Here is a 22993-nt window from a genome sequence, read left to right on the forward strand (position 1 = left end):
TGAATTGATCCCGGGCATCGGATGACCAACGTCATATTGTTATGGCAGGATTTAGACAATTTTTGGTGGTCTAATATCTATATTTGTATGGTAAGAACCGTCTGAAATTGGCTACCCGTGATAAAAAGTTAAGAAAAACTTATAACCGTAATAAATTTAAGGTTTTTCCATCTTTACTCACTAAGTCAAAGTCCCACAAAGTTTTCAAAATAGTTGCAGATTTTAGAGAATTTCAGTACAAATGTAATATTCTTAACAATGACTGCGTATCGTTTAATATGGATAATACTAAAAAAATGTCGAAAAAAAACTATCGTCAGTCAAATAAATCATAATTAATCACAACAGAATACAATATCTTTAAAAGAAACATGACACAGTAGCGTCACTTAACACGATCTCTTGTCAAAGATTAAAAAAAAATGTAAAAAGAACGCCGACTAAACAATCAGACGGAGCTCCATTAATCAGGGGCCAGAGGGCTGGAGATACTTAATCAAAGTATCACAATATGACGACAATAATAGCCTTATGAATATTTATAAGAGAATTAGACGAACTGGTACCAAGACGATTGGAGACGGTGTGCTTTTACATTTGACTTGTGTTACTTTTGATATATTTTATCTGACCACTTCAACGTATTCTATACACAATAATACTAAGTTAGTTCTTCTAAAACTAACCTTAAGTTACTGCTTAATTTTTAGAAAAAATTCTTAGAAATTAATTTTTATTCAAACTTAAAAAAAGTGTCAAAAAGTATTTACTACTAAAAGATAAGACAGATCATTGTTAAAATTTGTTTTATTAAGGTCGTTAAAAACAAACAGTTTTTATCAATTAAAAACTCCTTGTTATCATTAAAAGGGGCGCAGTATTCAAATTGTTTGATTATAATTAACTTCATCACTTTGGATGAGACGTGATAATATTAATAACTTCACCGTCTTGCACGTCAACTTTAATCGTTGCAGATTTGTCTTAGTGTATCACGAGCTTTATAAAATTAGCACCCCCTTTATTTGATTGCCACATTTTGTATAAAACAGTATAGATACAGGGGGTTTTATTTCCAAGGCAGATGAATGTTTACCGTTGGGCCGATCGGCCTACAGTCCAATCGGATCTATGGAATTTTTTCATTCTTTCGATTCTATAGTATTTTTGTGATTCTTTGGATTCAAACGGTAGGCCGATCGGTCCAACGGGAAATAAATTAAAATTTCTAGGGCATATGCGTATTTGTGGACGATGTATGCGAGGGTGTTTAACAGTTATAATTTTTATTATCAAACATTTGAATGTACTTGTATAATATTGCGATGTAATATGCGTTGTGCATAAACAAAGACACTATCCTTGTGTATCGGAAAGCAAATTGGATAATGCTAATACACTGAATTTGATTTAAGACTTCAAACTTCAATAATCAAAGCAAGTCCCAGGCGTGCGCCGGTGAGGTGTCGGAGATCTTGAACGATCAAAGATTATATTTGATGTTGAACGTAGACAGGCCAGGGTAGAATATTTGTGTAACTTACTTTTTTTCTGGAAACGTGATTTTGGAGATTATATAGAATTTCTTATTACTCTTATTTGTGTTTTATTTTATAGTTTACTGTAACTTTAATCCAAAGCGATCTATAAAAAAACTAGTACTATATAAAATATTTCTCAAATAAATAGAAATTTAACAAATGACTCTAATGGGAAATATAATTTCTGAGATTGAGATTTATTACATCGTTACTTTATCAATAGAACCTTAATAAAGGCACCTTAAAGAAATCAAATGTGTATCGCATCTTTTTCCGTCTTAATCTTTGCCAAGATTTGGGGTATGGTTGGATTTAGCTAACATATGTAGTGCAAGGCAGGGGTGGAATCGGAACATAAATAATAATTCCCCCCCCCTCCTCGGCCACGAGATAAATCGACATATGCTAATACGATGCCAAATTATTTATCGAGGGGTAAACCTTATCGAGACTGGTGCCGGCGAAAAGGATGTATTTGATAATTTTGTTATACTTCTCTTAAAGACTTTACTTGTGTACATGTCTAACCGTAGGTTTCTGAGGCCGAAACAACACGTTTAGAACCTAGTGTTATTTTTGTTTCGTCAAAGATAACACTAGGTTCTACATGGAACATGACGATATGTTTTATATAGATTTAGGTCTCAGAAACCAACAGTAAATAAATTCAAACATTAGTGAAATTAAAATTCCAAATTAGATAAATATTAGTTGAGTCAATTTGAGTTTGGCTATTGTTTTTCTATAAATAAAAAAAAACAAACTCAAAAAGACAATTTAAAAAGTAGCAGACTTATTACCAAATTTAAATACTCATCAAGTAAAAATAGCCTTGAGTATATTTCTTAATAAAACATATTTGTGAGTAAAAAAAATTTTCTTTACGCCCCTGTTCTTGTTAAGCGTATCAGTAATATGTGGCCCGCGCCCCGTCGACTGATAAAGTGACTTTTCTTAATCCAATACTCTGTTGTTTTATTGAAGTTATTTGTCAAACACTCCCTTTCTTTTCATATGGCTTTTCCCTTTACATACTAACTTGTAATTGATGTTTTCCTTCACTGATAAGCTCCCTCTAAAGATTTAGAAGTTATTTCTTAGCTTAGAGTTAAAAGACTATATAACTAATATTATAAATAACAAATTTTAGATGTATGGATAGTTTATTATTAAGTTTTGTTTTTTTACTATATAACTATCAAAATTCGCGTCAATACATCTTTCTCATAAATAAAAGTCACAAAATCTTCAAACAATATAAATGCGAAGTTTTGAATGTATAGATGGATGTTTGTTAGAAGGTATTTGCAGAAAAGCTTAACGGTTCTTAATTAAACAGTCTGGAAGAACACATAGGCTACTAATTGATTTGGCTACTTATTTATTTTTGTAATACTAACGGACAGAGTCGCGGGCTACAGCTAGTACAACATATTATAGTATACTTCGTTAAGAATATAGTTAAAATCCAATTTAATCTATTTTAAAATATTATAAAATTCAATCTTGAATAAATGACGAATTATTTAAAAAAATATGAAATTTAAATGAACTTTAAATGTTTTCCGGAAACTCAATACATTTGACTGTATTAAGGTTGCAACTTATTAGGGACCTTAACTCGTATCGCATTTCTCTTTCCTGTTAATTTCCCTTATGCAAATTTTTGGTTGACAGTTACTATGGTGGACAACTTTCAACGTAATGTTATTTTCATATCATGTTACAGGATTTTACAAAGTCATTAATCAAAATGATTTTTTTATCAATTTTCATCTGTTTAATTTTGGATTTAGTAAATATTTATAATAGAAATTGGTTCAGTGTTTTTGCTTACTTACTTCGCTGGCGCTGATGCCCAAAGTGGGTCTTAACCTCCGACACAAGAGATCGCCAAAGTCGCCTGTCCTTCTCCTGTCAGTGTTTTTAGGATTAAATAAATAGGTGAATATATTTTTTATTTTACAGTTATTTGCATTAATTTTTAAACGTATATATTTTAAACTTTGATAGTTATGTAGAGAAAACAAACAAATATAATTACACATGTGACCCAGAGGGGTAGACAGACACCAAGGATCATTTGCCGCGGTCTTGACTCGTCTCTGGTTAATGTAAACAGTTAAATAAATAAAAGAGTTCTATTTAACATACTTCATACCGTATTCTAAATCCTTCTCCATTAACTCAATTTCATTCATAACTCTTAACTGATGTTTAACTGAGCGTCACATCTCGGCCCATTTCAGTTATGATGCACAGTTTTAATCAGAACGGTTCAACTTAACTGCCGCATTTGCATGCGGATAACTTATTCCGTTACATTTAACTAGGAATTGTAACTTATAGTTAGGATGCGTTTGAAAAACTCTTGTTATTTTTCTCTGTTCGTATTATCTTTATAAAGATTAACGAAATACCAATGATAATAAAGGAACAGAATAACATAATGTCGAATTGTATTTAATAAAATTTTTATTAATAAAATTGGAGTATCAGTATGTATGGGTATAAAAAAATCTACACGTATGTATTTGCGTTGCTTATAAGACGAAACAATTATTAAAATGTTTGTCTGTATATCTGCAAGGCCGCGTATGTTTTTGAGAATCTCCTTAACGACTGGACCGATTTTGACGGGACTTTGAGGGAAAGTTAGTTACTTAGCCTACACGAGATGATAAAAGTGTATATAAAGAGCCTTAAAGGTAATTTTTATGTTTATAGTACATAATATAATTTATATCTTTGTAAAAGATCTTAGTAATGTTATTATACTTATAATTAATAGAGTAGATATCATTGATAGATCTTAGGAGGCTTAGGGTCCTAAGTTTATTGCATACGTAGCATAGGTTAGGTATTAATGCATAGACTTAAGTACCAAGCTTAATTTACGAGAACGTAAATATTTAAGGCGATGCATTTTTTCATAAAAATTCTAAACGAAAAATAATTTTAATTACATTGTATTGAGTATACTCTCTCGCTAAATTTTTGAAATAATTTGAATGAAATAGCGTAATTTAGTTGCTACAACTTTGACATCTAAGCAAAGTCACACAGACGTGAAGTAGAAGCAATTCCGCGTTTCGTCTAATGAGTGTGTGTTCCGGAGGCCTAATTTAGTCTTCTTTCCCTTCCCACCCTTTTTCTTATAAGGAAAGGACGGGAAGTGGAAGTGGACTTTCCGGATGAGAGGGTTGCATGGAAGTCAAAATGTTTCTTTCTGTGCATCCTCTCCTCCGTCGATTAAAGGCAGGCAATACATGTGCAATTGCGTATGTCTATGGGCATCGGTCACTTCACAATTTCAGCGACTTCAGGTGGCCGCTCGCTGGTTTGCCACCTTGTAATATAAAAAATAAAAAATAAAGTTTGACCAAATAAGCTAGGAAAAGTGTAAGTTTATTGCTAAATACAGAAGTGTCATATTTTTCTATGTGTTTGATGTCCGTTCCGTTGTGACCTCCTGTTGCCTAATGACCGATTGAATGAGTCTTTGACACTTCGATACATGTTTTCCAGAGTAATATAAGATTAATTTGGCTTCCTTCCTTGTTAATTTCTAATTAAAAACCAAATAATAGGGAATGATTCTTCCCCTTAACATAGCGGAAGGTTAATCTGTACGGAGTTCAGTGCGCGAGGACTTTATGCATAGATGTGGGCCAAAGTTCACGCGGTTCTCTTGTTTAATGGATGTGTGTTTGTCGTTTGAATGCATTTCTAATATATTGTTGTTTGGTGCATTTTGTTTGTTTATGAAAATAACTACGTATTGCTAGCGGATTTGTCTACATTACATCCGGCCTGATATTTATAAAAGTAATATTTAAACTCTTTCAGAATCTTATAATGATATTAAGACATGTATTTATTTGTTAGGATATTTTTTTTATTTATTTATTAGTATGTTACAGAATTTTGATAAAATGAATATAAATGTTGCTATTCTATAATGAATGAAAATGAATGTAAATATATCTATTAACTTAATAATATAGTAACCTAACTTTTTAATGATTAATATTTGGAAAAAATCTAAACATAGTCCTATTCTATTGACGAACAATACTGTATATGGCATACCAAAAGTCGTCAACATTAGCACAAAAACTCGGATGTGTCGGCATGCAATAAAACAATAATTAAATCCGCCCCTGTGCGGAGGGTCGGCAACAATCCAATTTGCCTTTACGACTGTCGACTTACGTAACACGCTGTTCTAGCATTTTTAAAGCATTCACCTTTCTCATTATCAACTCTCATGGAAGTTAATACATTCACTGCCGCGATACGAAAGTGAACTTGAAGCAAGAATCAGAAGCACTGAATGTGTTAAGAACCTTTTAATAATTTTATTTTACTAATATTATAAATGCGAAAGTTTAGATGCATGCATATTTGTTAGAAAGTATCTCCATAACGGTTCATCGGATCTTGATGAAATTTAGTTCAGATGTAGAATATAGTCTGGAGACATAGGCTACTAGTTAAGTTTTTTTTATAATAATTTCGCGCGGACGGCGTCGGGGCAACAGGTAGTGTAGAATAATTGCAGTTTTTTCCTGCTTTGTATTTTAATTTTGTTGCTTTGCTTAACTCGTCTACAAGATAAAGTCTTTTCTAAAATTCTCACCTATAACGAAGTAGCATCAAGTTATTAAGACTCATGAACCTTTGCCACTCATTAAGAGGTATTAAAACATCCCTTAACTGACATTACGGCCAAAGTTGTCCCCGGCTATGACGCACAGGGGATTTTTCTCGCATCTTCTTAACTCGCTAAGAAAGGATTATAATGTCATGTTGAATGTTATAATAAAGTGCGGCTTATGACTTCTTAAGATTATATGGGATTGGGTTTGAGTAAGATTTGTAGTTGTTTTAAAAATGTTTATAAACTTTACGTGTTAGGTTGGAGAGTTAATTTGCAAAATCTTAACCTATTTATGCACTATCATAAGTTTAAATTAGGACTCCAGTCTAGTTTCAAACATCTTAATATTTATGACATAAAATGAATTGTTACTTATAGTCAAACAAGGGTCACTGAGCCGATGAGAGAAGCGCTGCTATTGCGTTTGGCACTGTCAAAATATATGTCATACCTACTAAGACATAGAAAAAGCGCGCCAATAGCTTAATGGTTAATGGTACGGATTTATGATCACGTATTCGAGAGTTTGAATCTTGTCATTCGAATATTGTCGTAAACCATATCCTATCCCAAACCTAGAAATGTTAGTAAATTAACAAAAATCTGCTATTATTTTGATTTAAAAATAACATATAAAAAATGACATGACAGCTACAGTACAAACTGGATCTTGTGACATTTTATGACACTTTCAGGGGGGTTCTAATCAATCTATCATAATTTAGTTGTATTTTTTCTCATTAGGTCAGATATCCTTATCGGGCTATACTTGAAATTAATTACGTAGTCATCAAACAAACTAACGTAACACCTTTGAATCACGACTCATAAAGAAAATAACTTGCGAATAATCAGAGAACATTTACAGCATAATAAATACATGACAAAGAGATATCAACAATGATCGGAACTCATAGAAAGACGTCGAGCGGAATGAAAATCCGTACGTCTTTCACCAAAAAGGCATTTTCTGATAACAGCTAGCGCTCAATACGGGCATTCCTTACAATGCAATCGACCCATTATAAGGAACTCAATCTCTTGTATGGGAAAAATCGGTACTTTTTCAGAACGTAGACAATCTTAAACAAAACAATATCTACCTTGTGCCCTCGCAAATAAGATTGAATATTCAAGAGAGTCAAATTTAAAGTGAAAGCAAATTTTTGTCTACTCATTCTAAGAGTCATATTCGAATGATCGATGTTTGATTTAAAGTTCTCGGAATGTTCGTCTCACTCGATGACAAGGAGACGTTGTTTAGTGAAATGTGCAATCATACAGAAAAAGGATCATCGATGGAATACGGTATTGTATTATCCGATATTGTTATACGACTGTCGATTGTTAGTGAGATATCGTGCGAAAAAATGTCGCAAGCGAAGGCGTTATGGGTTCCTCGATTTGATCGCGAATCTCGATTCGACGAAGTGATTTAATTGAACGATTATCGATAGGTCTTTTTATCTCGCTCGAGTAGTGTGATTTCACATTACAATATAAATAAATAATAAAATATTTTACCATTAAATCTCCATTTCTGATTCTGTGATAAAAAGGAAAAAGTTGAAAACTTTTTTAAAAAAAAATTTGAGTGCTGTAAAAAATGCTTTTGCATATACAGCTAATATTTTATATATAAAATTCCCGTGTCACAATTTTCGTTCCCATACTCCTACAAAACGGCTTGACCGATTCTTATGAAATTTTGTGAGCATATTGAGTAGGTCTGAGAATCGGCCAACATCTATTTTTAATCCCGCGCGGACGGAGTCGCGGGCGATTGCTAGTTTATCATAAAATTATAATTTTGGTTTCATTTACTAGATTTAGATATACACTATCACAAACTCAATAGCATAGTTAAAAAGAGGGTCTTGACAAACAGACGCACGGACAACAAAATGATCCTATAAGGGTTCCGTTTTTTTCCTATGAGGTACGGAACCCTAAAAAGTTTGAGATATTTGCAACATACATTTTCTGGAACAAGAAACTTTATTTAGAAACAAAAATGAAATACGATCGAATTGTATTTATTATTTATCAATAGTAGATATAAATTATTAAATAGGAACACAGTGAGGCGGTCTGGCTGACCCTTGCAATGCGCGAGGGTCACTTTACGACCACCTCTATCTCGATACATCGAGATGGACTCATAAATAGGTGAACTCAATCCTATACTGTTTATACAATTTTTATTACAATCATTCGTTTATATTTCGTTAAAGTATTGGGTTCAATAATGAAAATATATGTTTCGTGTAGTCAGCATTTTCTTTAAGTTGTAATTAATATGAAAAGTTAAATAAAAAAGTTAATCTCCCCGTTGTTTTACTAAATTAAGGTAAACGCACCAGGTATTGTCCTCCAATTCGATCTATATTCCGTCATCGCTGTAAGAAAAAATATTAAATAGAAAAAGTTATAATATATAACGTGTAATTGTGGAAAATTACTTATTTCGTTATAAAGTTTTTATATTTTTCGATTCGATTTTTTTTTAATTTACATAAAACTTATTTTGTCACTGCGTTTTTATTATTGTATTAATACTTTTAACTTTTCATATTTCTTTGTAACTTACGTAAAACTGAAACACTTCAACTGTTTCCCAACAATTGAAATCGACGAGTTCCTTTAGGAGCCATTGGAATAATACAAAAGCCACCGTCTCATTGCGAGGTGCTCAGTTTAACCCCGAAATGTCCTAAAACTGCGAGAAAAAAGACAATAACATTTATCCTAATCCTTTAAACTGCATGTCCCGGTTAGATTGCTTTTGTGGATGTGGTGCAAGTAATAAACTCTAGCGATAATAATTTGAAAAAAAAATATTATTTTAAATAATAATATTTTTTTTTCAAATTATAATAATAATTGTCAATAAAAAATAAACTTACTAAATGCCTACTTGTAACTTACAAATGTATAGGACCCTACACGATTTTTTTTGCTAAAATAACTATGAAAACTTTGTTCCCAGTTTTAGTACGTTAATTCATTCGTACTGATTTGTTATTCTTATTTCGTCTCTTAAAAAAGTAAACAATATATAACATATCTGATTAATCTAACGGATTAGTTTTATGTATGTAACCGTTATTAACATTTTGTTGAGTTTTGACGGTAAAAAATCATGTTAAGCGAAAAAACACTGAACGTATCAAGATTTTCAATAAACATCCTTAAATAGCCATATCTTACTTACTTGTACCATATTCCAATAAGATTGTCTTAACCGAAAATCGAATCATCTAAAAATGTATCAGATGGTCCGGTAGTGGACTGTTATGTCTCATAAAATTCCTTGAGGATTGTCGATAAACGTTTGTTAGGATGGAACGGGGACTATAAATGGTGGATTGTGGGCATAAAATGTGGTTGCCACCTTACTACATGTCCAGTGAGTTATGCGACTGTGCACATTTTTATGTATAATACGATTAGACTAATTGTTTTTTGCTTAATATTTCGTAACTATGGAATCGTAGTACTAAATAGTATTAATGATTGAATTAAAATCTTGTCATCTTAAAATCTTGAAAGTTGCTTTTATAAGGTTTTTTGTATAACTTATTTCTATCTTATCATCTTATGTCGGTGGCTCAGGAAGCGTCGGTAGCTTAGGGGTCAAACATTTGACTTGCAATCTGCAGGTCCTGGGTTCGAATCATATCATATATTAATGTGTTTTTCGATTTCAGATTTACATATGTACATTTATCCGACGTTCTTACGGTGAAGGAAACCATTGTAATGCAACCTGCACATACCTGAGAAGAAATTCAAAGACATGTGTGAAGTCAACCAACCCGCACTTGGCCAGCGTGGTTGACTATGGCCTAATCACCCTTGACTCATGGTAGGCTTCGAGTCCCTCGGTGGGGACGTATAGTGAGCTGATGATGATGATTTCTATCTTATATTATAAGTTATTATAATACATTTTACCTGTTGATTATTCTGTTGAATATTTTCGTCTAACTTAATACCAATTTCACAATGTTTTTAATGCAACATTGACATTGACCTTTGGAATTTACTGATAGATATATCGCGAATAAAAACAACATACTCGGACAAATCCAGAACATGGCAACCCCCCAGAGCGGTACGCTATCACTTCCCTACACAACAAAAACACTAAAATGATATTACCACTATATAGGGTACAACCAAACTAGGTAAAGTCAGTTTATTATCGCAACGCCAGGTTCATAGATTATGCTACAGAGTAATGAGACAAGTTCTAAGACGTCTGCAAATATATTTTTTTCCTTTTCATCAAAGATCCGGATTCAAGTCAAGAATTCTTATTTTGTTTGCCAGTGTGACGTTGAATGACATCTCTGATTATACGTGGTCTATGTTTAAGCAGTTTTAAGACATGTTTCAAGTTTTTACGTCTCATTACTTGTTTTCTGCGCATACGTTGAATGCTCTACGTATGTCTTTGATAATATGTAATTGATACATTATTTTATATCTCGTACATTTTACCGTGGGTTTTTGAGACTAAAATATCTGTATAAACATATTGTTATCTTGTTATAATGTTCGAAAAAACAGAGGTAACAAAATGTTCTCAGAAATCCACGGTTAATGGCAATTGTTTGAAGTTATTATATTTATAATTAATTCTTATCTATTCTTATGATTACATAAGAATACCCATTAGGGTACTTTATTTTGGTCTGATATAGAGGGTGTTGTGTTTTCTTCAACAAGCTGGTATAAAGTAAACTTACAATTATTATATGGGTACTTAAACGAACTTTAGTTAACAATTTTCATCTAAAAAATAAATACTTCTGATCTTGGATCGCAATCGTAGTTGATAATAATTAGATTGTTTATTATCTTAAGTTAAAGTTTTTATAATTTTTTTTCTCCAAAACCATATAAGTAAACTTTTTAGTTATATTTATTTTGAAAACAAAGTTATTGTTTTTTTGAATCAAGGAATGAAAACATCTTGATCTTTTTAATAAAACATTTTATTAGTTATGGCGTAAGATACGTCGGATGGGGCAGGAGGTGAGCGCAATATTTCGGCCATCGTAGATAAAGCCAAGTCGGCCTGGGGTCAGCCGATCGGCAAATTATGTAAAGTGTCCGGTCATTACGGCCACCGCTTCTGACGGGCCCATCTCCTTGTGTACTACGATTAAATCTACTTGATACTTTTCCTATTAAATTGTATACAAAACATATCGAACACACTATGTCTGTATTTGTCGTAGTTGTAATTTTTATATAAACTTTCATATCATTCTATCAATCTTTTAATTTTAAAGATTTCGTAAGTATTTTTTATTTCATTTAGGCATCATCTGGGCAAATAGAAAAGATAACTTATTTCACGCACCATGTGAATTGTCAAGTTATTGCCGATAAATATTTGACAGAAGGATCAAAACTATTTAGTCGTTTAGTCTGTCTAGTTCGCCGCGTGCAACTTACTGCGGCTACATTGAGGGTAGTTTTATTAAGAATTACAATTATTTATTTACAGCGGGCATCGTCCGGTCGCACATATATATGTTAATATATATCTATTTGTTTCTACTCAGGGTCAGCTGATGGGATATTTATTTAATATTGAACCCGGACAATATGTGTACTAAGATTGTTTGGGTTCTAAATTCAAAAAAAAATTGTGTTCTGTATTTACTATTTAAAGTAAATATAATAAAAACCGTTTATAGCGACATAAAGGGATCGGCAATATTCATATTGTGCTGTCGCGAGTGACTCCTTCCGCGCTGTATAAAAAAACTTAATTAGTAGCCTACGTGTTCTTCCAGACTATGTTCTACATCTATGACACAGCGATCCATACAACCGTTATGGAGATACATTCAAACAATCATCCATCCATCTAAATATTTTTTTATATATTAGTAGGATTAAAAATGATTGTCGTTATATGAATGTTATATTTTATTATATAATTAAAGTTCTTCCAAGTAAAAAGATCAAAATCTCATTGAAAACTAATTTCCTTCATGTTTGTCAAATCAGAAATTTCCGAAGCTTTTATCAAAGTAAATATCCTTGTTAGATCGGCTCGCGATATTATGCAAATTATATTATTATTCATATTGTTTTTGGAAAGGGAGCGCAAAGGAAAAGAGCCCTCTAATCATACACTACCAACCTGACTCGTATCTTTTACTTATGAATTACTTCAATTTCATCCTTATGTCCTACGAAATAAGAATCATTAAATGTACCTATTTGATTTTGTAAGCGATCTCACAACGTACATGGTTACCAACTTAAGATATATCCTTAAGAAATCAACAAATATACGATTTTGAGCTTTAACACAAACCAATAAGGATCATTGAAAGCAGTTTAGCATTGATGTGCCTTTGATAATGACGCTTCTGGGCCATAGATGGCGCCAGCGGCAATGCAAATTTTCGATAATGTAATTTCCCGTGATGAAAAATTGGGGATTTCGACAAGAGATCTGATTGGCAAAACATCTGTAAGTTATTCCAAGTTATTATAATATAATGAGATTAAGATATGCCCTCTTTATTATTTCATAATGTTTGTTTGATGAGGTATGGGATTTGTGTTAAAATATTTTTGGCGGGAAATGAAAGCGCGTTAAAATTAATTTTGTCGCTAACATTATTTATTAAGTTTTTTCTTGTGTCCTAAATTTTATTAGTTCGATAATTATAGATTTACTTCCAAAATATTTGAAATTAATTAAAATATGGCATACTATCCCCTTGTCGCCCACCGTTCCTCTTTCCTTAACCACCCAAAAAGAACTAAAATAAATTATTAGTAAGGCTTTACACACTACTGAGTGTATATGTATGAAATTAAAATGTAATGGTAGTAACTTTAAAAAGTTTGGTGTTTTTCCATTTTGTACATGGCGAATACTGCCATCTAGTGGTAGAAAGTATTATTAATTTCCAACATTTAGTGATGTAGAGGTGCAGTTCTGGTACGTTAGATGGCGCTAGTAGTAGACAGGATCAAAGCCAACTGTTATAAAACATTTTTATTTCAAATCATCTTTATTTAATTAAATGTTAAATGTGATTATTAATATTTATAATATAATTGTTTCAGATACTATGCCCAAGAGAACTGGTTAAGTAAATTTTGAAATATTTTTATCTTTCCTATATTATAAGTATTTTTTTTTATATTTTGCGACGTACCATTTAAATTAAAAGTAGATTAGTGTGGCAGAATGCAAATTTAGCAGAAAAAGAATTAAAAAAACAGGCTGCTAAAATAATTAAAGATGCAAGATAGGCTATTTATAAGGGGTACTTCATTTTAACCTCAAAACGTTAACCCTTTAATTCGTAAGAATTGCATTGTTTTAATTCTTCGAGAGCGAGCACTATTAGCCACGGAAGGGTTGACATCAAACGGACCTTGAAATACATTCTTTTGGCTTAAGACAAACCTGGAACGAGGTTTGTTTTTGTGTTTTATGCTTTTTAATTTCCTTTACAATGTTATTGTAATTCGTCACTGTAATAAATAGATTTCAATACATTCTTGACAAAAACAAATACGAAACGGAAACAGAATCACATATAAGGTTAATGACACTTCAGTTAATATTTTATTACAATTAAAATTTGAACAAGTTAAAGTTTAAACAAGTGAAACATTAGTTTCCCTTTACAAATAGCGTAATAATTCCCCTTAGAACAAGTCGGCCCGTCACTCGTCGGTAACGGTGTCGATAGTTTGACACGGGGTCGCTTTTGACACGAACGTGAATCAAGGTCCAAAGTATTATATATTAAATTATTTTAATTTATAATTATGTTGTAAAAACTAAATACATTGAAATAACTTAAAATAAATTTTTAATAGTGTTTAATTTAATAATTAATTATAGTATATAACTGTTATAAAAAGAATAATATATAGAGACTCTTTTATTATAAGTAAATTTACTCTTGAAATATTACAATTGAAAACTGGGTAAGTTTACATCCAACCTAACTTAACCAAACAATCCGGCTAAATGTATGTAAAATTGCACTTTACTTTTACCGGTAAAACACGATCACAGTAAACTTCAATATAATATCCATAATCTCGTATCCATAGCAACGGTAATCTACCGGCCTTTAGATGGATTATCTGACGTCGGCGAAACTTCAAGCAGAGTGTGACGCGGGAAGAATTTTAAGTCACTCCTCTGAGGCATCAGGCACTAACGCCGGCACAATATTTGCGTATGCGAAGACACGTGCCTTAAGAAAGGTAGTGGATATTACTTTGAGAACTTTCAAAAAGACTTATTTTTAAAGAGTATCTTTTTCGAGTAGTAATACTATTTGTAATAGTAAGATTTAATTTGGCTAAGGCTGACCAGCTATTTTTGTCTTTTTAAACATATTGTTATCTCTGTTTTGTGAAAGGTGAAAGACAGAGACAACATGATAAGTTAAAATTTTATCGCATGCTTTCATATCATTGTGACTTCTAGCCTAAACAGCTTAAAGGATTTTGTATACTGAATTTACTGTTCCTATCCTTCCAGTGGTAAATAACACTTGATTGGAGTGGTATCTGGCTTCTTGGTTTTTTAAACGAAGTCGTGGCATTATTTAAGTGACTTTCGCACTCAGAGTCAGTTAGCAAAGGTATGCGCTTGTTTAAATAAAACGAATATTGAATCCGCGTTACAAAGTCATATCCTATTAACCGTTAGCTCTCTACCACAGAGATGTATGTAGTATGGTGCTACCGAGCTCGCGCGGAATAGACTTTGGCAAGTCGCAATTTATATGCAAATACAACGCGCACCTCCTTTGAATACCTGCCGAGATTGTGAAGTCAGGTAACAGCTTTCATGACTTGAAACTTATCCACGACGCTGTATCAACAAACATCTTTGATATAATAATCAGGAACTGATTCACCGTTATTGGAAAGATGGATATTTTACGTCAACCACCAAGTAGCCCTAATTTATTTTGCCACTTAGTATATACATACATAGATATTAATAAAACTGGAGTGTCTGTATGTGACATATTTCCGTAGCTGATAATGAAAAAAAAATTGTGAAATTATTGTCTTTGTTCTTGAGACGGAACTTAAAGGGGAAGGTAGCGGGCACGCGAGCTTATTATAGGCTACATTTTAACGTCGCGCTGACGAAGTCGCGGTCGGACACTAGTCTAAAATAAATAACATGGGATTGAATGACATAAATCTTTAAACAGAGGTGATTTTTATACAATAAAATATCTTTGTAAATAAATTACTCATAAATCGAGTTCGTATCCCACCCTATTAAAGTGTTTAACATAATTTTACGAAGCTGTCACTCCTAAATTTAAACTAATGCCGTCGCGACTCCCCTTGAAAAAAATACTCGATAAAACATAATTATATAATAAGACCCCCATTTGACACGGTTTGAAGAAAGTCTTTTTTATATCCCTATAAAATGAACGTAAATATTTACTATTTATTCATTATAGAAAAATATGGAAAGATTACACTGTCGCCCGTAACTCCGTCCGCGCGAAATTAAAAACAAACTCAATAAGTAGCCTATGTGTTCTTCTAGACTATGTTCTACATCTGTGCCAAATTTCAGTGAGATTCATGCAGTCGTTCCGGAGATACCTTCAAATAAAATCCATCCATCTAAACATTCGTATTATATTTTATATATTAATAACATTAGATGGACAGAACAAATATTTATTTAAATCTATTGAGTTAAAATTATATTATAATTTTCAAATGCCCTATCATAGTTTCGTGTAATATATGGTCTTTGGTTAATTTAATATTATTGCCAATCAGTTTGGCAATTGAAGCCTAAGTTAAACGGTTCAATAAATAAAGGCGCGAGCAGGCAGGTGCGTAATTCCCGAATGCTCTGGGGAACAGTATGCACAGGCCCTTATTTTGCGAGGGAAAAGGATTGCCTTCTTTATTATTAGCATTATCTTTTCTCAGTTGCGTTGTTAGCTACAGGATGTTCTAATTAATTTAAGAGAAAGTATGCTATCTTAAATTTCATTAACATTTTAAGAAATAAAATGTGCAGATATATAAAAATCTTCCAAATTTAAAATGATAACTTAAGGCTTTTTTCTGTAGACTAATCATCCTATATCTGTATAGTACTCACTAGTTTAAATACATAGTAGTTCCCTTTAAATTTTGGTTAGATAACTAGTATATATTTCTCGAATCATCCTGTATATCGTTGTACCGCGGAAATATGTTAAACTAAGCACCTTGCATTTCCAAATATAAAAACGCTCTAACCCGTGTAATGACGATTTAAAGTTGCCGTCGCGAGCCATTTGCCTTTACAGTATTGTCTAAAGCCACAGCCAGTATCATTGAACCCTTAAAAGTTAACAGTGTTTAAGAAAATGTATGAAAAAGTTTGAGATGTGGTTCTATCTTGAATGGTCGCATTCTTTATAGACCCCTCTTATTGTCTAAGGTAGTAGGACTATAGAGAAGCGTTTTTATTATCTGTGGGGGCATTTTAAAGTGAACTCACGGGCCCTTAAGGGTTGTATTGGGGTGACATTCTGTTTTGATGATTGTACAAATGTATTACATTTGTAGCTGTTTTGTGTTCTTATTGTAAATTTTAAAAATAAATTCTATTTAATTTTATTAAAAAAAATAGCAGATATCCCGAGACTCATCAGTTGCACTAGAGGCTGAGGGAATTTTACTGTGGGTTCTTGAGACCAAAATCCCCGTTCAAAACTATCGTCTCGTTTTCTAAAAGATATTGTAATAATATGTACGACGTAATTTTTAGTACAGAGATCTTGTTCTTAGAAATCAACAGTTAGTGAGTCAATTCTCACATAAATGACTTTCCCCTGTGTAGGGTATATTTATAAGATTTTCCCCCGAACAAAAAAGGCATTGACCTTAATTTGGGTTAGATTACTTTAGGTTTCAGAAATAAAGAATTTTGTGATTATTAATTTCATAATTTAAGTAAAATTAAGGTTTACTAAAGTCACAATTTTTTAATTTTGAAATGACGTCACGACAAAGATATTTTAGTGAGCAATGCTTGATATTAGTAATCGGTGAGAGCTATATCACATTAAAATGCGCAAACGGTCAGTCGGTTACAATTAATGGTCGTTTTCATCACAATCTTATTACTATCAATTAAAATATACTTTTGCAACATAGCCTTTAGAATTCTTATTAATTTACGAGTTTACTTATAAGTACTATTTCATTAAATTTAATTACCAAAAGCGTAACTAATACATATGCGTGTTTATGCACGTCTTTTGTTTTCTCGTAAATTTTTAAGTACTCAAATTTTATTCAGCCTACACTGAGTCACAGTAATGTCCAGTGAAAATATCCCTTAAGTATAAACATAAGAAATGGACTTACTATTCCCGACCAAGTTTGGTAAGTAATGTATAGCGACATTGACGACGATGGAGACATAAATCTTATAATATATTCCAGTCAGGAATCGAATCGACTACCGCTTCCTGCTGATGCGACACTTGCCCAACAATTTAATATTGCATTAATATAGTTTGAAGAAAATAATGATTTAATGTACTTGATACGAAGCACCAGATATTGATGTGCCACATATCGTGTCCATTTGTAATTTAACTAGGCAAATCCAATAGCCTAATGCTTAACACGGTAGCTGCCAGAATGATTTTTCAAAAAACGAAAAAAAATTTTTGTTTAATTTTGTCCAAAACCACTTGAAAACACCTAAAAATATAGGTAATACCTTATTTACATTGCTCATATACTTATTATTTACATATGAATGGAAGTATGGCTTGTCGGACATATAGTCCGACATGGCAGCTAACGTGTTAAGGATACGGAATTCTAATCGCATGGTCGAGAGTTCGAATCTCATCATTCGATTATTGTCGTAAACCGTATCTTAGCCTTACTTGGAATGGTACAAGAAATATTAGTAAATTAACAAAAATCTGTTAATATTAAAAAAAATGTAAAGATTTGGGAAAGAAAATATGAGGAAAGTCTTTATAGAGTTTATGGTATACTTATTAACTTATTATTTGTTTATGAACATACAACATGGAAAAATATGAAGTAAATATTTATATACATTTAATTGCGAATTACTAGAAATAAAATAATTTATTTATAGATCATGTTTTGAATTACAAAAAAACATCTAATCCCTAAGCGTCGGTTCTTTTTCATACTTGTAATCTCAGGACGAATAAATATAGAAAGAAATATGCTAATTTTATTCGGGGTAAAAAGAATGAAGGAAAGGCCCCAAGGTGCCTAACCGCGCTAAGTGCTACAAGGTGCCAAGTGACTACCAAAAGCGAATCACGCTACTGAATATTTTAAAAGCATTTTCTTTTGCGGCTTGATTTTTAATGTTTATTTTATGTCTCTTAGGGACTGTAGTGTTAATGTTAAATGTAGTACTGATTGGTTACTCGTTTTAAAACGGGGCGAAGTTAGTGGCGATATATAAAAGAACTAGCTGTTGCCAGCTGTTTCGTCCGCGCGGAATTAAAAAAAGGTCAATAATTAAAATAAAAACTACCATATCTCCCAATTCGGATTCAAAGACTATATTTGTTTATCGCGAACACACATCATGACACAAAATTTTATATATAAATATTAGACGTACTCAAAAATCGTAATTATTACATACATTTTCATAATGCGTTATTTTTTTCTTACACAAAAGATAACATTAAAGAGAAATTATTCATAGACAGCATTACACAAATCCGTGGCCATCACTTTGTCGATGGTGGTATCACCAGATCTGACATGACAAATGATGCCTTCACCCAACCAGTATAACATGACCCTTCCCTCTCGCAAACTTAATAACACAATAATATATTCAATATGTTCTAAAGGGTCAGAGTTGACTAGATATGTTGTATCTTTGGTAAAATAAGGGTTCGCGTGATTATTCTTACGATTCTCATACAATTCATAGTAACTAATGTAAACTTTCGTGAGACTTTATAAACTAAACTAGCTGTCGCCCGTAACTCCGTCCACGCAAAACTAAAAAAAAACTTAATAAGTATCCTATTTTTATACAGTTACGTCCGATGAGGCAGTATTTGCAATGCGTGTTTTTTTTTTTTTCAATCTTCAAATAGCAATTTCCAACACAGCAATTATATCAGTGACAACGCAGCGATTATAGTAGACTAGCTGTCGCACGCGACTCCGTACGCGCGAAGTAAAAAAAAACTAATAAGTAGTCCATGTGTTCTTCCAGATTATGTTCTACATCAGTGGTTCCCAAACTTGTTTTGTCTACTGCCCACTTTGAGAATAAATATTTTTTTAGCGCCCCCATATTTTCACATATTTAAAAACCACTATAACTTCATATTAAATTAATTAATTATTGTGACCTATATATTATACTAACGGAGAATTCTTAACGAAACTTTTACTATAACCCGCTTGAGCCCTGCAGCGCCCACAAGGGGGCGTTATCGCCTACTTTGGGAAAGACTGTTCTACATTTATGCCAAATTTCAGCGAGATCCATGTAGCCGTTACGGAGATATCTTCAAACAAACATTCATCGGTACATTCAAATAACATTTATAATATTAGTAACAATATAACGTTTTACCGATGTACCAATAACGGTTTTATTTTGCTCCAAATTCAAATTGTATCAGCAAAGATTACAAATTTGGCTCCTTGCCAGTTGGACCGCGAGTGAGACAGCGCCAGATGTCAACCGTTGTATACATAGTTGATTGGCCTTACAGTTAGAAATACATTATGTATTATGTGTAAAGCTTGATGATAACTTTGTTTGTTTATGTAACTTTATTATATAAAAGACTATGTACCGTTTATAAATGGGTAAACAATTTTAAGAACAGTATTTTTAGATAATTTATGAATTAGTAGCTGCTAGTACTGCGACTCTACGATTAAGCTGAAGCGATATTATATTTAGTGACGGCATCATATTTCTCAAATCCTTTTCAAACATTTCAAAACAAGTTTTCATTACCCACTGCCGAATTTCCAAGGTTTAAATTCAGTCTCTTTGTGCTCCACATTGTAATGTTATTGGCCAATTAGTAGAGACTCAAACTTAAAATGTTTATTTTGGCAAATATCACGTCAGTTAAATAGCGAGTTTGCATTGACGACAGTATCCATTACAACACGGGACGTTACGTGTCATGGGTCTCGAAGAATTATATTATTCAGCGCGGAATCATACTCAGTACTGCGTACTAACGGACACTGGCCCCGTGATACAATCTCATTCTTAACGTAATGGCAATTTTCACGGGAAACTTATGCGTTCATTGCGCGCCGTATGCATATTTTATTGCGCTATAAAATAAATAAACTGATTAATAGGCCGAGCATGTATCGCTACCGTCCACCTACTCAATATGGCCGGCGTGTTCTATTTTTGAAATGTGCAGTAACGGAACGCGCGCGTGATTGTGGTACTGTCGGATTTTGACGTTCGGAGAAATTCGGACACGGCTCGACCAATCAGCGCCCTCAGCGAGGTATTTGTAACGTTTCTCTTTTTAAATATTCAAATTCGATGGATTTTGGCGCAATTGTCGTACTGGACGAAAAGAATCCGCAATTTTTTATTATGTAACTTATTTATTTGTGTACTGATAACGAAGAATGGCATCATGCTATAGCGAGCTATCTCTAAATCACCCAGTCGAGATCAAACTTTACTTTTGGATGTCATGGCTTAAATAGCTTTAAAACAAATACAATTAAAATATATAAAAATAGCCTAAAGCAAATCGATGTCATAATTAGCTTAGAGGCCTTTAAGTTCTTAAAGTGCTTTTATCTAAAATATTACATTGCAATTTACTTTGTACCTTACTATATAAATTTGCATAATTGTATAGTAGGAAAGTTCCTGATATTAAGTTCCATAGTTTACGCGTACGCATCAAGGTGTTTCGTTTAAGATATTTGACACTAGATGGCGTTATAAAATATTGAATACAGACCCTTTGCTCATTGAAATTTAAAAATTAAAGTTTCAGTGATAGTAGAAAAATTAAAAAAAACATGTAATATACTATATAAAAAGACTGAAACTGCCAATACGAAAATAAAATGTTTTTTACTGGTTTAAGTTTTTAAATAACAGATGGCGCTGTATGATAATTGTGTCGCGATGTGGTTATGTTATCTCGAGCAAGCTAGATACCGCTCATCGGTCTCGTACATTTAACTTTGCGCAGAGGCAATATCGTAACCAATGAGGTTAATCCGAGGTGCGATTATTGCTAGTTGAAAACTTTACCAATACCCCGCCTTGTGGTCGTGAAACACCGACCGCTATGGCAATTTTTGAACGGCCGTTAAGGCCATAATAATGTATTAGCAAAATTTACATGTTCAAAATATAGTCTTTAAATGGACGTGAATATAGTACTGGTCAAACCCATAGTCTGTCGGATGAACTGACTTAGTCCGTATAAAACACACACAAAATGCTTTTTTCGACTAGTCAATTAAATACTTAATTCTGTAATTTTTGTATAATTTAGAAGTTTTAGTTAGTTTTAACTTTACCGGAACTTTATTTGTAAATAGTAAGCAAAAAATGTGCGTTGTAAAAAATCCATACTTAAAAAATAGATAAATTTACACTGACTTTATTGAAAAACCGGTAGAAGATTTAATACTTCTATGGTTAGAGATAGAATTTTGAGCGTTCGTGTTGTATATGCAGTTATTTAAGAGGGTTGGTATATTTGTCGCACAACAAATAGGGTACAAAGTGATTCAAGGCACGGACACGATCTGACCTTTTTTGTCATCCGGGTGTAAAAGTATGTAAGTCAAAAATTTTTGTTTTTTTTTTAAATAGTTTTCGATAAATTATAGTTTTGATTTTTTTTAATTATATTAATTTGTTGTTTTGGTATCGTCCATATCGGAGATAATTTTTATTAAATAATTGTTAAGTACATGACGTCACAATATTTGTTATATTTCACATTGTTACGTCATAGGGGTTAGACATAGTCCAACTGACAATAAATTTCGATAAGTCACGTGATTGTCGCGCGTCAGTTCCATACTATTTTGAAGTTCGCTATGGAATCGCTGCGGAGCGAATGCAAAGTGCAACCCACAGATGAGTATGTGCCGCGCAGTCAGACTTTTTTTTTTAATTTTCAATTAGCAGTTTTAAATGTTTTTAAAAGTTGTGAAATTTAAATTACTGTGTTGGCAACACAGTAATTAAAATAGATGCTTGTTAGCAGTAATATTTTTTTTGTTTATCTATTTTCTAGTGCAGACTGTGTTTCATTTATTATAAAATGTTAAAGCGAATTTATAAACTCTGTCTATCCTATTAGGTTAACAAAGTATTGAGAGTTTATATTTATTTTTATTATCTGAGATCTTTGCCCCGGCGGAGCTGGGGGTTGGATGAAAAACGACAACAGTGAAATTAAGTCTCGCAAGTGAAAAATGGTTTCGTTGGACAGTGTCGCTAAACGTTGGTCCCTTGGCTATTACAGTATGTAAAGTGACGCAGGGTGACCTTTACTGATCCTTAAGGGAAGAAAGTTTTTTTGTTGAAGATAAATTTGTTTGTCTTTTGTTTAAATTACATAAACATTGTTTTAAACACAGTTAAAAAATGATATTATAGTATCTGTATGTAATATAAAAAAAACATATATCACTAGTCATGTTTTGCGTTATACGAAAAAAAAATTCTGTACGTAAAACTGCGATTTTTTCG

At 32.4% G+C, this 22993-nt stretch overlaps 1 protein-coding gene across 2 annotated transcripts in view; it reads left to right on the forward strand.

Annotated features, from left to right (window-relative positions):
- Positions 1-22993, forward strand: part of trh (PAS domain-containing protein trachealess) — a 138273-nt gene that overhangs the window by 49149 nt on the left and 66131 nt on the right. Inside the window, exon 4 of one of the 2 annotated variants that reach the window (XM_013310810.1) lies at positions 13312-13332. The exons of the other annotated variant lie outside the window; for it this stretch is intronic. Within the exon in view, the coding sequence (XP_013166264.1) occupies positions 13312-13332 (21 nt within the window). The remainder of the gene's footprint in view (positions 1-13311; positions 13333-22993) is intronic. 2 annotated transcript variants of the gene reach the window in all.

The sequence above is a fragment of the Papilio xuthus genome, unplaced genomic scaffold, assembly GCF_000836235.2.
Source record: "Papilio xuthus unplaced genomic scaffold, Pxut_1.1 DF827714.1, whole genome shotgun sequence".
In the NCBI taxonomy this organism is placed as follows: Eukaryota; Metazoa; Arthropoda; class Insecta; order Lepidoptera; family Papilionidae; genus Papilio; species Papilio xuthus.